General features: G+C 41.3%; 3 protein-coding genes across 5 annotated transcripts in view; all 3 read right to left on the bottom strand.

The window, feature by feature from the left end:
* Positions 1 to 590: 590 nt before the first annotated feature.
* LOC308288680 (microtubule-associated tyrosine carboxypeptidase 1-like) lies at positions 591 to 6,420 on the bottom strand (the record flags this gene model as incomplete). The annotated part of the gene is made up of 7 exons (XM_080730151.1): positions 591 to 752; positions 1,019 to 1,116; positions 1,268 to 1,573; positions 2,324 to 2,456; positions 2,821 to 2,964; positions 3,489 to 3,627; positions 5,774 to 6,420. 7 exons carry the CDS (start codon positions 6,418 to 6,420, stop codon positions 591 to 593), a joined length of 1,629 nt encoding a protein of 542 aa, XP_080586277.1.
* Positions 6,421 to 10,430: 4,010 nt separating this feature from the next.
* Positions 10,431 to 15,150, bottom strand: LOC308288098 (gamma-aminobutyric acid receptor-associated protein-like 2). Its single transcript, XM_080729444.1, has 4 exons — positions 14,957 to 15,150; positions 14,131 to 14,186; positions 13,536 to 13,708; positions 10,431 to 10,997 (listed from the first exon to the last, which is right to left on the bottom strand). The coding sequence occupies exons 1-4, from the start codon at positions 14,988 to 14,990 to the stop codon at positions 10,907 to 10,909; spliced, it is 354 nt and encodes a 117-aa protein (XP_080585570.1). The 5' UTR covers positions 14,991 to 15,150; the 3' UTR covers positions 10,431 to 10,906.
* A 2,340-nt stretch (positions 15,151 to 17,490) lies between these two features.
* The window catches only part of nqo1 (NAD(P)H dehydrogenase, quinone 1), a 5,480-nt gene continuing 2,731 nt past the window's right edge, over positions 17,491 to 20,239 (bottom strand). For 2 of the 3 annotated variants that reach the window (XM_080729497.1, XM_080729498.1), the window contains 4 exons: positions 19,803 to 19,933; positions 19,501 to 19,614; positions 18,752 to 18,853; positions 17,491 to 18,085 (listed from right to left, as the gene is read on the bottom strand). In XM_080729497.1, coding sequence (XP_080585623.1) covers positions 17,765 to 18,085; positions 18,752 to 18,853; positions 19,501 to 19,614; positions 19,803 to 19,933 — 668 coding nt within the window. In that variant the 3' untranslated portion in view covers positions 17,491 to 17,764. The remainder of the gene's footprint in view (positions 18,086 to 18,751; positions 18,854 to 19,500; positions 19,615 to 19,802; positions 19,934 to 20,239) is intronic. The other variant, XM_080729499.1, reaches the window with a different exon arrangement.

Genomic DNA, 20,239 nt, shown 5'->3' with positions numbered 1-20,239 from the left:
TAATGTACCTGTATAAGCCCATAGTTTATATGATTCAAGTTTTAAAAAGTGTACAAATAAAGCATTGGTTATACAGTATATGTCCTATGATATTCAGAATGCCAAAATGATCTATGCTCAGATACCATCCACTTGCCGACAATTGGCAGCTTAATTTTCTTTACACATGGATGGCTTGTGTTGTTGCAGCTGTAGTGGTGACGCTGGCAGGGTCATGGTAGTATATTTTGCAGCTATAGCGGGGACAGTGGCAGACTCATGGTAGTATAAGTTGCAGGTGTAGCAGGGACAGTGGCAGAGTCATGGTTTATGTCGCAGGTGTAGCAGGGATACTGGGGCAGGGTCATAGTATGTTGCAGGTGTAGCAGGGATACTGGGGCAGGGTCATAGTATGTTGCAGGTGTAGCGGGGATACTGGGGCAGGGTCATAGTATGTTGCAGGTGTAGCAGGGATACTGGGGCAGGGTCATAGTATGTTGCAGGTGTAGCGGGGATACTGGGGCAGGGTCATAGTATGTTGCAGGGGTAGCGGGGACAGTGGCCAGGTCATGGTAGTACATGTTGCAGCTGTAGCAGGGATACTGGCAGGATCATGGTAGCAGATGTTGCAGCTGTGCATCATCCAGTTCATTGACTTCAACAATGTGGTCGAGGTGCTGCAGGTAGCGCTCCTGGTCTTGCATAAAGTGTGGGATTCTGGTCCTGTGAAACACTGCCAGGTGCTGGAGCCTGTCTACATCTTCAAAGGATACCTGTCAGAGTCACGAATGAGGTTAGAGCCATCTCCACCATAATGGTAGACATTTTGACTTAGTGGTGCTCAAACATTTTCATGTCAAGGACCCCGATTTTGTGCTCGAGATATTGAGCTCATAAGGTGACATGTTGTGAGCTTTTCGAATAGCCACAACATAAAATAGGTCTTAAGTGTTTAAACTGTTCCTCATTTTGCTGGGGACACCTGAAACCCCCTCAAGAACCATGTGTGGAGGTAGAGAATGGTAGTAGTGACACTAACCTTCCCCAAAGAGGTCAACATCTTGAAGTCAATGGTCTTTCGATGTCGAAGGATCCTGAGGATTCCATCTAGGTAGACCTGGTCTTTACTGAAGCAACCTAAGACACCAATCCATGCACATTATATGAGACTAATACAATGAGATAACAGGAATCCCACTGAATCTTTCACTTAATTTTCTTCAAAGCATTTCTAAAAGCAGCTTAATTAATGTTATCAGGAGTGTTAGTGTATTAACATTCATGTTACCTGGCTCTGAAGTGTCCGTCTGTCCCCTCTTGGCACGCAGACAATACTCCCAGCGCACGTCTGGGTCTTGGACAAAGCGGGCAATGTGACTGAATAGCTGGCTGAAGCTCATACTGGCTGCATGGTACACCGTGTAGTACAGGAGAGCTGCGCGCCACAGGTAAGGCTGTTTCCGTAGCAACACGCTGTGCAAACTGGCCAAGCCCTCTTCTGTGGGATTGGCCGGTTTGAGGCCAAACTTCTTCCGGCCCACTGCGGTGGCCCACGGCTGCAGGTTGTTGTTTACCCCGCGCAGATAGTGTGTGCCTAGGATGAGGGATGGCATTTAAAATTAAAAGGCTGAGCTGTATTTTGAAATTAATTGCAGGATATAGAAATCACTAGTTCGCACCCAGGGCCAAAAATATGTTGAGTCTTTTCTTTTGATTGTTCCATTATGCAGCAGCCCTTTATTAAATGTGCTTTATATTCATTGGAGAGAGACTTTGGATTTGATATGGCAGGGGTTGATGCTAAGGTCTCAGAGGCACTTGCCCGTCGGGCAAGTACAGCTATCATTTTCTACTTGCCCAAAGGTCAAACCAAATAAATCGTCCATTAGAAAATGATAAGTAAATTGTAACACTTCGATCAAAATACCCATAGTTATGATTGAATATGACTATGGGTTCACACCTATTTTATATTTTTAAGTGTAGCAACAGTGAAAACAGCACATATAGGTTAACAGTGCTTTTATTTTACATTCCACAGACCAGAAGACAGAGTGCTCTGGCCACGTTCAGGTGTTTAGACAGATATTTCATACTGTGTTTATAGACGATTGCGTCCCGTCTTAAATGAGCACTTGCCCAGTCGGGCAACCTGAAAGCAAACTCCACCTGCCCGAAGGTTTTATTTACCTGCCGGGGGCAGGTGGGCAAGCCTTAGTGTCAATGCCTGGATATGGTATCCTTTGTTTGCCTTCAATTATCATCTTATTAGCTGTAAATTGAGATTAACCGTAGTACTTTTGTATAGATTTTATTATGCATGTAATGTATGTATGTATTGTACCTATTTCATGTCTCAGCATCCCCTCCAGCCAGTGCTGGCGAGCTCCAGCCAGGTTTATAGTCAGAGTGGGTCGACATCTCTCCACCATCATCACAGCCTGAGAAAGCAGCTCATCAGATAGACACACCACCACCTGGGGGCAGTATCAGTGCTTTAATGGCATCATCACAGTAAGCACTTTGTTACAGTACTGCAGTAGTACAGTTTCCTTTCAAGGTGTGGCACAGAGATAAGAGTTCTCATAGATATCATTCAAAACATGCACCCTAACCCACGTAAAGCATATAACATTAAGCTTGAACAAGAGGAAAATTACATGCTTACATGTTGTACTTGCAGGTTTTGTGAAGTGTATTTTAAAATTCAATGCATAATATTCATTTAATGTGTTTTTGTATTGTGCATTTCATTAAAAGGAAGGGAAGGGGAAACATTGTTTTGCTACTGACAAGCCAATACTCCATTACAAATATATCAACACTCATTAACACACTCACCTCTCCCACACAGCCCTCCTTCTGCAGGTACTTGCGTGCAGCGGCCCACACTCGACTTTTAGGTAGTACACTGCCTCCAGTCACTTCCTCAAAGCTCTCATAGTTGCCAAACTTCCTCAGTACACACTCCATGATTCCAACTGCCTAGAATGGAGCACAAGCAGATGTGAGTTACTGGGTCACAATATAAGCGTAATGATGAGATTTGAGCAGGCAAATGATCTGAAATGGTGGATATGTTTTAATGATTGAATGAATACTCACACTGTTTATTTTCACTGTACATTTGCAACGTGTAAGGGAAATGTTGAATAATTCTCTGTTCATATTCTGTTATTGAGTCAATCAGAGATTGACTTATTGACCATAGTGTTTGTTATACGGATTATGTATTAATCAAATAACATAAATAAAGCCAATCAAACAAAGCTGGAAAATGTTCCCAGAAGCAGAAATAGATATTCCACCTTGTGGAAATCCGGGACTACAGTTAAAATATAATATAATAATAAACTTTATTTGTATATAACATTTTAAGAACAGAGTCACAAAGTGCTTGACAGAAGAATCCACATTCCTCAATACAAAGATAAAAACAATACATTTATGCACAGAGCTTATTGCTCCGTACCAGCTGAGATCTTCAAAGCAGAAGATTGTTTTCATACCTGTTCAAGGAAGAGACCTGCACCCTCCTTGTATTTCTCAAGCACGCTGGTGGGCTCGGGCTGTGCATACTCAAACTGAGGTTCATACTTGTAGTCTGACTGGAAGAACGTGTCCTTCTCCTGCGCCAGGTTCAGGGGCCTTAGTGTAGGGATGCAACAGTTAATACAACTACTCGATTTAATAAAAAAGATGAAAAGTATAGATAGATAATTGATTTGAATAAAAACAATATATTTTAGGGGACATTTTAAATGTTGCTTTTACCCACAATTAATTTTTTGAAATAGTGAAAATATAGTAGATCTGCTATTTTTGCTATTTTTGTGTGACACTGTTGCATGACAAATTACAAAACAGATTAAGTGGTTAATTAGATTAACCTATTTAGTAATTCACATTTTTCCTATATAGGTCTATATATATTATAATTATTTTCAATATATAAATATTTTAAAAATATATAATTAAACAATTATTTAAAAAAACAGACAGTTATTTGATTAAAGGAATATTTCACTTTCAAAAAAACTTTGGGACATTTCATCGTTTACTCAGGCTTTTGGGAACACCTGAGTTTTTAAGTTTAATTCAGTATTTACATAGGCCTATTAGATATTCATTTTATCAGACCACGCCCCCTTCCTATACAAACCCATTGTAACTTCAAACACACCGTCCTGGGTTCTGTTTCTGATTTTGTCCTTCTAATGTGTGAGAGGGCCATGTTTTTTCAATTACTTTTTCATCAATTTTATTTTGAATCTTTTTTTTATGTAAACAATTAAATACAATAAATGTTTTTAAAAATAAATAAATGAAAAAAGTAATTGAAAAAACATGGCCCCTCACGTATTAGGAGGGCAGTATGAGACATCATTGATTGAAGTATTTATTAGAAGTTTGCATTGGGAAAGGTACAGTTTCATGATGGTACAGTTCAAGGTCAACTAAAAGGAAACTCAGGTAAGACGAGGCTTATTTCCATTGAGATCCTTCTCTTTAACTCATATAACATTGAATGACAGACAGATAGAACACAGTACTATGCAGTAGATATCATCAGAAAAATAAAACAACAGATGTAAACAAAAGAAAACAAAGCTAAATAAAACAGTATTTACAATGAAGGGGAAGGGGACGGTTAGGCTAGGTTTATTGTTACCAGTTTTGAGTGGCAGCTGCCTGTAAGTGGTTTTTCAGAGCAGTTTTAAAGGAAGTTAGGGATTTACACTCCTTTAAGGCCTTCGGTAGGGCGTTCCACATTTTAGTTGTAGCAGGAGAATGAATTTGACCCTTTGTTTGAGCCGAATCTGGGTTGAACATGCTCGGTGGCGCTGTCTCTGGTGTTGTAATTGTTGACATCCTTGACGTTTTGGAAGTATTTAGTCAGGTACATGGGTATCTTAGTGGTGTAGTGTATCTTGTACACCAGGCCCATTGCAAGATGCTGTACTCTGTCATCTACTTTGAGCCACCCCACGCTAGACTGGTGAAAAGCAGTGAGGTGAGTCCAGGGAGGAAGGTTAAGCAGAATCCTAATTAGTTTGTTTAGGGCTGTTTGGAGCCTTGTTTTCAGGGCCTTTGGGGCGTTGCGATACCATATGTAGTGTATCAATAAGAGGCAGTTCTGAGTTTTTAAGTCGATTTACTTTATTAACAACAAGTCACCTTCTCTCCCTCTGAGCTCCCGGCTTTTTCTGAGCTACCCGGCTTTTTCTCTCCCTCTCTTCCTGCTTCCCCCGCTCTTCCTAGCTCTCGCCTCCAGCGCCCCCTTACGATAGCTCCCACTCCACTACACCATATGTGGACTCCATAGTCATAGACTCAGAGGGACTGAATGATTGTACCCGCTAGAGTCTTCTGTGTATTGTTATTGAATTTAGTTTTTTCTAGTTATTACATTGTCACCCACTTTGACTGTGAAGTTTTCGACCTTGCTGAGGTTATGGTTTGATCCAAAGAGGATGGATACGTTTTTGCCCAGGTGTATTGATAATTTGTTGTCATTGAGCCAGGTGCAGATCTTATTTAGTTCATAGCTAAGGGTCTTTTCAACCTGCAAATTATCCCTGTCCAAGACAAGGAGAGCCGAGTCATCCGCAAACAGGAACAGGTTGTAGTCGCAAGCAGATAGTTTTATTATGTGGGTAATGATTGGAGCAATGGAGGCGGGAGTTTTTTATGAATCTAACATGATTAAAATGGAGTTTGAAGTTGCAATGAATCCATAGTAGCCTATAGGATGGGGGCGTGTTAAGAAAATAATCTATAGTTGCAGCCCTACCTTAGAGCCACCAGTAGACAGGGCCTGCTGGATGGGGATGGCAGCGGGGTGGATCCTACTCCCCTGGCGATGTGTGGTAGGGAAGTGGCAGGTCGCATTTGCCCTCTGTTAGCCCGGAGACCCAGGGAGTAGTTAACTGAGCAGGTACTCTCACTGCGGCGCATCCAGCGCCCAGGGGCCCCAGGACCTCCAGGACCCCCAGGGCCCAGACTGGGACTGGTTAGACTGCGGGCCGGTGGCGGGGGGGCCGCAGCACCGCTACGCCAGGGCGGTTGGATGACACGCCTGTCCGCCATCTGCTCCTGGGATCCTCGAAGGTACCGAGGAGTCACCTCCAGGCTGAGGGGCCGTCGGAGGGGCGGTCTGGGGGTTGCCACACTTTTTGGTGCCCTTTTTTCCACGGCCTGGGCCCGGCCCGGTTTGGGTTCTGTCTGGTCTGGTGGGAGTCCGTTGTGGGGTGATGTCTGTTCCCTTTTGGTGCCGCTTTTGACTTTGGCCCGGGGTTTGGAGGTTGTGCTGCTTCTGGTGTTGGTTTCAGCTGGATCTGTTTCATGTTCTGCCTCCAATACGCCCTTACTGCTGCTTCTCCCAACATCTTCACACTCAACCTGATCCATACAGCCCTCCATACAGCCCTCCAATACCATCACCACCGAAACACCACCACCAACCACCACCACCAGACCACCCCGTCTCCACACCCGACACTGTGGATAGACAAGATGTATTGTTGTTGTGGTTATGTTGTGTGTGTGTGTGTGTGTGTGTGTGTGTGTGTGTGTGTGTGTGTGTGTGTGTGTGTGTGTGTGTGCGCGTGTGCGCGCATGTGTGTGTGTGAGAGAGAGAGAGAGAGAGAGAGAGAGAGAGCATTTTCATTCATTGTCACTGCTTAATAACAGTGGAATAGAGGTTGTGGTTATGGCCCTACTCAACTGGCTGCCCATAATTATGGCACGCCTGTTTGGGGTTCAATAACTCATAATCACAAACAGTATAACAGTAAATAAACTTGGATCCATTTAGAATTAAAAAGTCTATAACAAACATTAAACTATTCAATTGTACAAGCCATAATATATTGATAGCTGACTCTCCATCAGCTAATCACAATTATTATTCTTTCCTATTCTATTATCAACCCATTCCATGCAAACAATAGACAATAGCATATACATGTTTTTGTATGTCATTCATTCAAGACACTTTATAGTGACTCGTTGCAGTTGGGAGGGGGGGTGTCCATAAGTTAACCCATCCTCATAGAAATGAATCATTTTCTTATATTCTTTAGTTCTTACCTTGCAGCGTCAGATCTATCAGTTCAAGCTCGTCTTTGATTCATTCCGACCGTTGGCCGGTGTGTAACGGGTTGAATAACGGTACTGGTCTGGTTATGATGGTTGATGGTCTGGTCGAGCGGATGGCTCGGCCCGGTAAGGAAGCTCTGGGATTGTGTTGGAAGATATGACGCGCTGGCAAAGATCAACGTGCCGTGTTGACGCTATGGTGCGTCATTACGTATTATGACCCCCATCCATCCTACATCAGAAATCACAGCCCAGCCAGGGGCGTCATTTTGGGGCATCAGGGGATGGCAATTGCATGCCACCCCTTTAGTGTTCATATTTAACCTCAAATTCAGTAACCACTTTCAACGTGCATCCCGATTTTGGGAATGTCATTATCTTCCAAGATTTTCTCTTTTCACCCCCAAACAAATAGCGAAAATAGTGGATCTATATCCTTCTGCGCATACACTCACGTTATTACGGTAATGGTGGGAGTTCAGAATAAAGGCGCAGTTTAGTTTAGACTGCTATTTTACATTCCATAATTCCACTTATTACACATGAATCATGATAGCACCATGCAGACAACATCAGGATGTCTCAGAAAATATTAGGATATTTGGATGTGTCTATTGAAATGTCATGATATAATCAAAGTTCAGATTATAATTAAAAGGAAATATCATATTGCCACAGCCACATTTATCTTAACAAATAACAGGCCAGCACATAATAATGTGGAATTTCAAATTAAAGCCTTATGAATTGTGTATGACTGAGTCCATTATCTTTTTTCACATATTCTTCTGTGAAAGATTAGAGCCGGTAACAGTGAGAGAGAGATAGAGAGAGATGTAAATCTCTAGTCTGATAGTATTTAGATGTAGAGTGAAAAGGTTCCAAAAAAGCAGAATTTATACCAACAACCTTGAGTTTATGAAAGAGTGTCAGTGATTCATCTCCTGCACTACAGTGCCATCAAAGATATGTGTGACAATGAAATACTTGGTTCCAGGATTTAGAGAACTATGAAATCACAACACATGTTGTGAGGTTGTAAATCTGCTATCTTTGTATACATTATTTGTATTTAAAAACATAAAAAAAATGTGTTGCATGTAGTCACTGTACCACCGTGGTTCACACTTTATCAGTTCTTATGTGCGCTCTTCAATTAAAGATGATAGACTGAGCCAGATACAAACTTTGAAAACATTTTGGATTTGAAACAAAGATGGAACCAAGAATCTTCTGTTAACAAAGCACTGACTTTTCTCCCATGCTATAGGTACATAAATGATTCTTGTGACAACTAATTACTTAGGATTTAGATGCAAAGTGAAGATGATCCGCCACAGAGGCATGGAAGATATTTGTGACGATTGGCCCTCTGGTAGGCCTACTCATCCATGGCGAATGGTCCGTCTGGTATTGGAAGATCATGGAAGACAGGAGCTATTGAACCATCCTCTTCCTCGGCTGAAGTATGATGAGTATAGCCTACATATTTAACCTCATAGGATTTGGGTGCAAAATTAAAACTTAGCTTTCAAAGATGTTTTCATAGAAGCCAATAGATTGTTTTCCAGATTATACTTTAAGAAATAACTAGTTGTGGTGATTGATACATCAGACAACAGGGTCAATTGTAAAATATAAATTAGGCAATGAAGAAATCAGCAATACAAATAACTGTGTCACCTTTAAGTGAGCATTTATCCAAGCAGGTACACAAAGTTATATTATCTTCCATTCTAAATATCCTGGTCCCTGAGCCTGTCCTCTAACTATACTTTATGGGAACTTGAAATACAGTCAGATTTTCAAATGAATGAATCATTGCTATGTTGGCATTTCTCACTTCCTCATCTATTTCCAGTTGGCCAGCTGTTACAAGGGCAAACTTTTCACAAGGAAGCACACAGACTGAGAATATAGATCTTTCTGATGCGTCTTCCCCTTCAATCTGCAACAACGGCTATTCCCATTATGTTGCCATTTGCGGGGGAAGAAGACTGTCCACTTTCAAGTACATTCATGTCCAAGAAAAAGTGTGATGTAAAGACAAATTGAGGAAGTGAAAATGCCAAAGATAAAACCACAGATTACTATGCAATTATACTATAACATAAGTTTAGTTGATAGGCAAATTTATTTGTATAGTCTTACACACACAGACCAATTAAACAAATCTCTTATATGAGCTGAGAAAGGCATTCTGGATTTTTGGTTTCTGGCACAAACCATGTTTCCTCCATTTCAGTGCAATAACCACTTAAACCCCTCCAGTCGTAGAGAACTGGACTTTACAGTTACAACTTCACTTCAACCACTTTTTCCGTCTACACTAAATCTCTTTGACAAAAATAGCCAATCTACAAGCTCACAATACGTAGCTTGTAGATTGGCTATTTTTGGCTAATGTTCTCCCCAGAAAACGAATACTGGGCCGGGGTTCAAGTGGTTAAAGTAGTTGGAGTTAAGCCTAATTTGTAATGTGCAGAAGCAAAGAGGTGCAACTGCATTCTCAAGTCAACGTTGCCACCCAGAGGCTAGCCTCGGGAACCCAGGCGTTTCACAGAGGCTGACTTCAACAACTTTCAGTGTGATCTATATTAGCATCACTTGGTTTCCTGTAGGATTCAATTGTTCAATGCAGGGTTTAGTGATCAATAGTGATTGAGGTTTGTGTGAGGCATTTGTGTAATGATCATATTGCATTAATGGATAACTAACCAACTTTCTAACTACAAAACATTATCTTCCATACACAAAATGTGATTCAGGCATTGACACTAAGGCTTGCCCACCTGCCCCCGGCAGGTAAATAAAACTTTTGGGCAGGTGAAGTTTGCTTTGAGGTTGCCCGACAGGGCAAGTGATCATTTGAGAGGCGACGCAACCGTCTATAATAAACACAACACAAGATATCTGTCTAAACACCTGAACATGGCCAGCGCGCTCTGTCTTCTGGTCTGTGTGAAACCACAGACATATTCAATCATAGCGTATTTGGAGCCTTGGAGGTATTGTGTATGACATTTTTATTGCACAGCCAAAGAAAGTAAAGAAATAAGTTTTAAGTTTTAAAATCTTACCAATCGATTTACTTTTCGGGCAAGTGGGCATGACCTTTGGGCAAGTAGAACATAACCTGTACTTGCCCGACGGGCAAGTGCCTCTGAGATCTTAGTGTCAACCCCTGTGATTGGATACAATTATGCATCAATGTAATTTAAATACTGTGTAATTCAACAGCATAACAAATTCCTTTTTCCCCCCAAAGAAATTTAATCAAATTGCATGTTGGAATTGATCAAATGTTCCATTTTAAAGGGTAGATATTTTGAGAAAGAACACCATCGGGATGAGTTGTAATTTTTATTGGTTAGGTCATCCAGCTACCTTACCTTCAAATAGTTAAAATTATTTTTAAATATAATCTTCAAAGAAGAAAGAATAACTCAAGGCAAACCTCTGCAGAAAACCCAAAGAATATCATTTAACTAGCAAAAACAAAAATATAACAAACTGGGTTCCTCCTGATAGCATCTACTCATACAACAACATTATTAAACAAATAAATTGACTCGCTACACATAACTTAAATTAGTATAGAAAGCATTGATACAACATGGACCTGAACAAACAATCATTGATCATTATCCACTCATTGAGCACTCGTGAACCTCGCCAATTCTTTCGTGTCACTTCATCTCTCTGCGGTTTCCCGCAGTTTCTCCATGGGGTGAGTGAGGACTGCGATTGGATGAGGGGTGGGTGTAGGTGTGGCCACTGGACAGCCATGTGACTCCGGAGGTAAGGCCAATCACGGTCGTAGGATTTATAAACCAAAGGTGTTCTCCCCGCTGTACGCCACGTATAAAAATCCATCCTCGTCCTTTTCTTTCTCATACAGCTGTCCCATCGTGATGCTGCAACATCAGTGACACACGGTTATGACAATACTGTAACTGTACAAATACCCATTCACATGTCACTTTTAAATAGAAAACTGGGTAGCCCTTTATGTTACAGGCTGTTACTCCACCTAAACCCATAGCCCAACTGTAACATTCCCCTTCCCTCGATGACCATACATAAAGCTAGATAGCATTTTTAGGTTTTAGAAGTTTTTTTTAGGTTTTAGAAGTTTTTTAATGATTAGGTGTGTGGTCTACCTATGTTATTGTTTTCTTAGATTGATATTCCTATGCATTTGTTATATTGCTGTTGATGTACTGACATATTATCTTGCTTATTATACTGATGTATTACCTGCTTATTATAAGTCGCTTTGGATTAAAAGTGTCTGCTAAATACCTAAACTGTAAATTGTTGTAAATTGTTACTGGCCACATATTTATAACAAAGTAGATAGTAAGCAAATATAATTACAACAACGTAACCATAAGAAACTGATAGTACTGCAAGTACGACACAATGGATTGTACAGTCAGTACTACACAATAGACATCATTTCCTAGTAAGTAGATAGACACTTCAGAAAGGGATGGCCTTCAGAGCAGCCTGCCAAATGGAAGGAAATCATGTTTCTTACACAGCACATACAGCCTACAAGTAGTCAACAAGGAAATAATGGTAAGTCTGTTTCAACACTAAGCCTATTGAGGCACATTATTTTATGTAATCAATGTTTGCATTCTGAGTGAACATTACCACTGCGTCCTCTGCTGGATTTCACAATGGTCAAACATGCTGGTTTCATTTACATTATTCACATAAACACTATACCCAGTCATTACATTTCTGCATGGAATGGAAACCATAGGAGTATGTGCCAGTGTTCTATAAATTAACCACATGAACCCCAGTGTCCCTAGGTCAAACATTCAACGAAAATAGCCGAACCGAACAGCAAGCTCACAACACTTGGGGGACTCTGGTCAGCGAAGTATATAGGTTTTAAGTACTTAAGATGGATTGGCTGTGTCATCATTACATACTGTAGATACAGTGCATTAATTACACTTTTAAAGTGTAAAAATAAAGTAAGATTTAAATAAACACTCAGGATTGTCGATTGTTGATGTCTTGTAGGCAGCTAAATCCAGAGCCACTGTTTTGGCAGTATTTGGTCACTGCCTCACAGACTCATTTTATTAATACTGCTATGTATTTACTGATGGCTAGACTGCTGGATCATTAGTAACATATGCCAAATAAGGCAGGACTTTCATCTATAAGAGGATCAGCTATAGGACTAAAGTCCTAAACAAATCAAACCGAAAACTTTAGTAGTTATAACATTATTTATACACTCAATCACATCAACCTTCATTCAATCCAATCTAATAAGGTGAACTTAAGTTCTCATGTAAACAACTCATGTAAACACTTTAGTTGGACTTGAGTGACCCCATCAGCCTCAGGCTGCACTTTTAATCCAGGTAAAGGACCCAGGTCACCCCACTTGAACCTATTCTGTGAGAGAACAGCTGGTCACAAGCCCCCAATGAGAGTTATGATTACGGTTACCCAACATTGTCCTGGATTGTCCCGGTTTTAAACTGGATGTCACTAAAATGTCCCTGTTTTCAACATTCAGTACCAAATTGTTTTTAGTTGAAAGATGCAGTCACTGGGTATGCTACATAATTGTCCCCCATTCTGATGAAATGCCAGGTGGAGAAGAAAAAAAAGAATGATCAAAGTAGCAAAAGTAGCTAATCAACAAGCTCACAAGACACAACGCATTGTGAGCTTGTAGATTGGCTATTTTTTTGGATTTAAATGATTGTATTGGATTTAAATGTATTTTTAAAATATGGTCATCCAGTTATGATCAATTCACTGCATGTCAATCATGTCTAGGTCTGATATGCATATTGTAATTGAACTATGAAGAGCTCCTCCTTACACATGTGTAACGGAGGTGATCCGAACCTCCCCACCCGGGTTCGTTACCGGGTCTCCCACGCGAAAGTCCAATATCTTAACCACTAGACCAAAGAGACATCTCTTTGGTCCGGGGGAGATACTAGACTTTTGAGGCTTCAAGGCTGGGGCTGCGACTCTCTCCGTCACACTCACCCCCCTTTGACCTCCTCCTACGGGGAAGCCCGAATCCGGGTCACGGCACCAATGTAACGGAGGTGATCCGAACCTCCCCACCCGGGTTCGTACCCGGGTCTCCCACGCGAAAGTCCAATATCTTAACCACTAGACCAAAGAGACATCTCTTTGGTCCGGGGGAGATACTAGACTTTTGCGGCTTCAAGGCTGGGGCTGCGACTCTCTCCGTCACACATGCAAATGAATCTGACAATAAAGGAGTTTCTGATTGTGGATGCTTTGCAGTCTGGATCTGTTAAAATCACTAAATGGAAGCAGACAGAGATATGCAGAAAATGTACAGTATATCTCTTGCTGCAGTTTGCACACATGACAAGGTAGCTACAAGCCTGGTGGGACAACGGGCATCTTTGTAACCGCCCATGCCTAATACTGACCTGGACTGAGGCACCGTCTTGTCAACAAACAAGAAGATGGCCTTCTCGGAGGGCAGTTGGATGCGTTTCCTGATGATCCACATGAACTGGGCCACTGTGATGTCCGAGGGAACCAGGTACTTCCTCTTGTCAATGTCTACTATCTGTGATCCAGACACCTTCTCCACAATAACCTACACAGAACACATATGGTAAACTCAACAATAACCTAACGCAGTTTCTCAAACATTCAAATGTATGGGTTTGTTTGGTTGTCAGAGTTACAGACTTGTATGGGTCAATCTAGACCCCCCCTGCAATCCACTTTGAGAACCACTGAATATAGGCATAGGCTACATACAGTATATTCACTAGTAAGACGCCTCAGGGCGACATGCGACACGCCAATTCTTGGCTATCTGGCCAGTGATGTATATCGGACCAGTTACCCATATATGGAGACCCCTGGTACCCATATATGGAGATCCATGTACTGTATATGGAGATGTGCTGTGAGAGCCCAAACATGATTGTTTATGCCCACACAAATGCAGGTAATTCATGTTCTCTACTGTTACACAATCATGTGTAAGAGCATGAAAATGGTTTCACTCACCGGAACCCTATCAGGGTACTTGTTGCGAATTTTGGCTGATTCTATGCACCGATGTTCTGATGACACAAATGAAAAAAGGGGAAAACATAACAATATGAACAATGCTATTTAAATACAACACAATATAATACTTACAATACAATACCACTTTACTAATGCATGCAGGCAATTCCATTTTAAATGTTTAATTGTGAACCACTATTCTTCCTCTCTTTGAGAGGAAACTAGTGACACTGGGAACAAGTTTGGACTAGAGGTCACATGACACTGACTGACTACACCTGCCAATCAACATTTGTAAACAACAGCAGTGGTACACAAGCATAGTTTGCTTGCGTATTTTTGGTTGAGGTAATTTGTGAAAATGATCTTAAAGTTGGGGTCGCAAAAACATCCTACAAGCCTTTAATTACAGTCATGCAAAGCCAAAAAACTACTTTTTAACACTGGGAACTATATGAGGGTCTAATTGTGTCAAAATAATCCATGTTGTTTGATTTTAGGGCGATTGGTTTGCAAAAAAGCACACGGTATTAAGCTGTGTATGGTGATGAGTGTCAAGATTATATTTATATGACATTATAGGACGATAAATATTAACTATAACTGATACTAGAAGTACTATACTTCTGTAGCAGTCACAAACAAAGGGCTCAAGGATAGGCCATTCTTTAGACCAAGGTCTGAAATATGTCTTAGTGCCTTGTTTATAACAGTGAACCATACAAAATACAGACAACCTTTGCGATTTAACTTTACAAACAGGTTACACATAGATCCTTTTATTATTATGAAATAATAACAATAACAACAATAATCTCCTTACCGAGGGAATGATCCTCTTTGAACATCCATTTCATGTTTGCTGGTGCTGGACTCTTTTGCTCGATGCCGTAGGAAACAGATGACAACAAAACAGCGTGATGAAGTTAAACAAAAGACGAAGCCCAATGTAAACGTTAGATAAACCTTAAACTAGTCGTCAACAACAATTTAGCAAAACAACAAGCCTTGGCCTAAGTACTGCCCAAAACCATGACGTCAGTGTAGGACTGTACCACTCACCTCACGGGGGAGAAGGAACTTGATACGGTCGAAACCATTTTGTGTGTATCTGGGTAGAAAAGACCGAGTGACTAGGCTACACCACCGTGTAATCACATTATTAAAAAGAACTAACCCTAATCAACCCGGATTACATTCGGAAAATGTGTATAACCTTATTAGATTAGACCTATAGTTACAATATCAAGGAAACATGATTGTGTGTGTGTGTTTATAGGCAATTTTCAACCCGCACCCGCAGGTCTGGGGCCTGCATGGTATGGGTCCCCTAGGGTCCAGGGGACTCAGACTGCAGGATGGGGGTTGAAAATTGAGAATAGGGCTCTCAGTCTGCTAGATAGATACTTGTCAAGAACCCCCAAATATAGGTCTATTGTATCTGAAGTCCCCTGTTTGAAAATATTTTGTTCCAGGGGCCCCCGTAGCCATAAGAGAAGATTTGTGTTTATTCAAATTATTGTGATTTTCCGAATGAGTCAAATAGCCGATCTACAAGCTCACAACGTGTGAACATTTTGTGAGCTTGTAAATCAGCTACTGTAGACAAAGCATAAATTAAGTAGTTTTATTTTGATGAGGCCTGTAATGTAAATCATTTTGCTGGGGACTCCCTGGAACCCACATAAAGGACCCTTCTGGAGGTCCCCAGACCCCACTTTGAGAACCACTGGCCTGCCTACACAGTATAGCCTCTGTGAAGTCTCTTGCTGTTCGAGCCGAGGTGAAAGACAAAGGATGGCAGAAGGCTGGAGGGCTGGCTTCATTGATTATGGGCTTAAAACAATGCAACTCATGAAAAGCACATCTGACATACAGGGATTCTCAGCCCTAAGGCCCACAGACAGTTGCAGTGTGTTGTTACACATTACAGGCAATGGGTCCTGTTGCTAATCCTCATAATACTATTGGATGAATGCATTATATTTGTGTATATCGTTTGTCAACAGCTCTTGCTGATTAAATGTGATGTGAAAAATGTGATTTCACAGTATAATCTAATCCATAATATGTTGATGTGTGCTCACATAGGCCTACTACAGGATAATATTTCTGCTTTTAATGCACAAGAATCTTTTATTTGTAAATAGAACATAAAACATGAAGTCTTGCTCGATCCCCCAAGAAGTGCAGAGTCAGACGACATGGAAATGATCAAACTAAGGCACTCTGTCTTCAGGTGAAAAATACAAATGTATTATTTTGCATATAAAACAAACCAATGCTTCTCTTCACCAGGGTCTAACACACATCTAATCAGTCTTAATTATCAGTCATGACTCATGATTATCCTCATTATGGCATTCCACCCAACACATAAGGCCCTATATAACCAGTAGAGGGCACTAATACAGCACAGGCTCATACACACATGCCAAAGAAATATGAATTCATAAGGCATACAACAAGAAGTGATTTACATTACAATTAAAAAATATAAAAATACAAAAACTCCCCAACCATTACCTTTGAAGCAATATGGATAATATGAACACATAGAAAGTCTGAGAATATTAGAGAAACAGCATAAAGTCTTCCTCATTTAGTCCTGGAGATGCATATAGTCACTTATAGTGGCCAAAATGTTTCTCTTTGGAGGAGTTTACTTATCACCATGATTAGGTATGACCTCAATTTACACTTGTAATGAACAACCATTGGGTAACTAATTTGCGTTATTTGTGCGAATAGCATAGCAGCCCGTGGGGCCCCAGGGCTTAGGTCCTATAGTATTTCCCTCTACACCAAATCTCTTCACCAAAATAGCCCCCTACAAGTGTTGAATGTTTGCCTATAGGGTTGAATCTCCTGTTTTTGTCCTCCCGATATATGCAAATACATATTATTGAAGTGACTTTCTAAGATATACTGTAAACACTATTCTAAGACAGTGGTTCTCAACCTGTGGGTTGGGACCCCTGGGGGGGGGGGGCAAATTATTTTGGGGGGTCCCCAGATGATTAACTTAATTTGCAACATTGTTTTCTCACTCAACAGTAAAAAAAAAAACAACATAACGTTTAAGTGTATAGAAGGTATCTGCACATTTCTAAAGTGACAATTTAAGGACCTTTTAATACTCCTAAAATGATACATTAAATATTGGCCAAATTGTCAAATATTAGAGGCAGACATTTTGAAAAAAGCCAATCTACATGTTCACAACGCCTCGCAATAGAACAAAGAACATGTTATACAAAATGTAAAGCTTCAACTCTTAGTGCTCGTGGGCATTTCTCGCTATTTCTACGTTTCATTAGTTCGACTAAGGGTTAGGGTTAGGTATTAGGGTTAGGTTTAGGCATAGTTTTACTGAGGTTAGATTTAGGGTTTGGGTTATAGGTTTAGGCATAATGGTTAACATTCACCAGGTTAGCATTCACCAGTGTCGGCAGGTTAGCATTTCACCAGGTTAACATTCACCCACGTCGAACAAATGGAATGCTGAACAAATGTTATGTCGAAATATCAACACGTTCCCAGTGCTCGTCAGGGTGGGGGTCTCCCAGTTAAAATATGATCATGAAAAGGTTGAGAACCACTGTTCTAAGATAGTGTAATATGCACTGTACTACTTGGAGGCCGTCTGAAGACTAGCTTTGGTCTGGTTGTCGGGGGGCAGGTTCTTCCCGAGGTGATGTCCCGTAGTGATGCCGACGGGTTTGGAGCTCCATTCCTCTCTCACCTCCGGGCGCAGCAGGAACCCCCCTTGAAAGCTGAGGTCAAAGAACTCACACGGTGCAAAGGTCAGAGGCTTTTCGGAAAGCAGTCCCTTCAGTCTGCAGCGCCAGCCGTCTAGCATCGCGGTGCGCACCATTTCGGGACAGTGAGCCGGGCTCCAGAATATCTGAGGAGCGAGAACCTGGAACCCACAGAAGTGGAGAACGCCGTTCTGCAAGAAACCATCAAACAAATCGTCACTGTCAGGCAGAAACACTGCATCTCCAAGTTTTGTTTGTGAAGTCAAGCCCTCCCAGTGAGCAATAGTCTTCAGTTTAGACGTCTGTCTAAAATCAGTCTAATCAACGTCTGGAAATAAAAGTTTTTTAGACGTCTAAACTTAGACTAGACGTTGATTAGACGTTATTTCAACAGCTAGACTATATAGACTGTCTATATATACCGGTATACGTATGTTAGACATCTAATCATAGTCTAGTCTAAGCTTAGACATCTAAAAAAAACTTTCATTTCTAGATGTTGATTAGACCTATTTTAGACTAGCGTTTAGAGGTATATTAAATGTCTAATAGCCTGAAAGATGCTCAGGGGGCTGCTTCGATCATACAAGACTGTTGTCTGCCGCACAAGACTAGTGAAAATACTTTAAATCATTTTTAAAATGATAAATACAAAATGAACGGTTTTGGACACACAAGGTTTCCACCCGACAACGATGAAATGGAGAAAATAATAGCTTCACGATCAGCACACCACACACGGAATAAGCTACAGTGTAGAGCAGTATCCAAAGCCATTGTAGTTTCCATAGCAGACGGCTATACCATCCACAGAGGTCATCTCTGTGCAAGCTGTTTTGTCACATTTTGCCACTCACTTGTAAAGGCCACAGTACGACATTGATGTCTCCATTGATGCCGTCAGGTCGGAACATGGTCTCCGTTGCACCAGTGCTGAAGGACAGCATTGCTTTCTTGTGCTTTGAGAAAGAAAAATGCAACAATAAGATGTAAGGGGGGAGAGAAAATCTCTGAAAGAATGTCTGCATATACGTTTTTGACATTTGTAATTTGAAATACTGTAATTTTATACTTGTGGTATAGTTCAAAACAACTGCCTTAATTTCCAGCATTGACATTTTACTTTCCTATCCCAATCATCTAGATTCTATAACAAAGAGTATGCTTTTACTGTTGAAGTTAACCAGTTAAATTCAATATACTTTGTTGGCCGTGGTCCCCTGGTCCCCTCCTTTTTTTCCCCTCATCTCTTTGCCGAATATATATCTAATCTACAAGCTCACAACAAGTCGCTTTGAGGCATGTTGTTGACAAGTTGTCCTAACCGTGTGTCTGTTCTCATGGGTTTAAATTGGGGCGGCCATAGCTGAATGGTTAGTGAGCCCGCCTACGACTCTGGAGGTCCCGGAGGTGCCAGGTACGATTCTAGCTCAGTCAGCAATGTGTCCAAGTGTCCCTGAGCAAGACACCTAACCCCTAACTGCTCCCCCCTTCTCGCTCCTCTGTGGGAAGCACTCAGCTGGTTGAAGCTGAAACTGAAGTTCCCCCGTGGGATAAAAGCTAGGTATGTAAAGAAAAGTGTGGCTACTTGTTAAAATAGACAGACCTTGAATATCCCATTGTTGTACATCTGTTGTAGGGAGAAAGCAAAGCCTTGTGCCAATACCCTGTCCATCCACCCCTTCATGATGGCAGGTACGCTGAACCAGTACAACGGAAACTGCACATGAAAGAATTAAAGACATGCACAAAGTGAGAAAGAGCAGGTAGGTCCTACAATAAAAAAAAGTATCATTATAGATCCATAAAAGACTGGATAATAAATATAACAGAGATCCAATGCATCATGCATAGATAGATAGATGGATGGATGGATGGATGGATGGATGGATGGAAGTGTGCTCAAACCTGGAAGATAATGAGCTCGGCTTCTTCAACTTTGCGCTGTTCAGCTACAATGTCTTCACTGAGGCGACCTTCCATCCAAGCATACATGGACTCATCTCCGTACTGGAAGAGCTTTGGGTTCTTCAGTTCACCTGGCCGACACAGCATCAGCAGCATCAATACGCTGTGTGTGTGTGTGTGTGTGTGTGTGTGTGTGTGTGTGTGTGTGTGTGTGTGTGTGTGTGTGTGTGTGTGTGTGTGTGTGTGTGTGTGTGTCTGTCTGTCTGTCTGTCTGTCTGTCTGTCTGTCTGTGTGTGCGTGCGTGCGTGCGTGCGTGCGTGCGTGCGTGCGTGCGTGCGTGCGTGCGTGCGTGCGTGCGTGTAAAGGTAATCTCTCAAGAACAGACTCTCTGATGAGAGAATTGAAAGGGAACATTTTTTTTGAGGACGGCTAGCCAG

This window comes from Nannobrachium achirus (genome assembly GCF_963921795.1).
Source record: "Nannobrachium achirus genome assembly, chromosome: 7".
NCBI lineage: Eukaryota > Metazoa > Chordata > Actinopteri > Myctophiformes > Myctophidae > Nannobrachium > Nannobrachium achirus.
Note: the sequence above shows the minus strand (reverse complement) of the source record. Positions and strands in the feature narration are given on the sequence as shown.

Coding starts and splice junctions, on each gene's coding strand:
- LOC308288098 (XM_080729444.1), bottom strand. CDS start 14,990: ATGAAATGGATGTTCAAAGAGGATCATTCCCTCG. Junction 13,709..14,130: donor AGTACCCTGATAGGGTTCCG/GTGAGTGAAACC, acceptor TGTTCTGTGTAG/GTTATTGTGGAGAAGGTGTC. Junction 10,998..13,535: donor AAGACGGTGCCTCAGTCCAG/GTCAGTATTAGG, acceptor CTGATGTTGCAG/CATCACGATGGGACAGCTGT.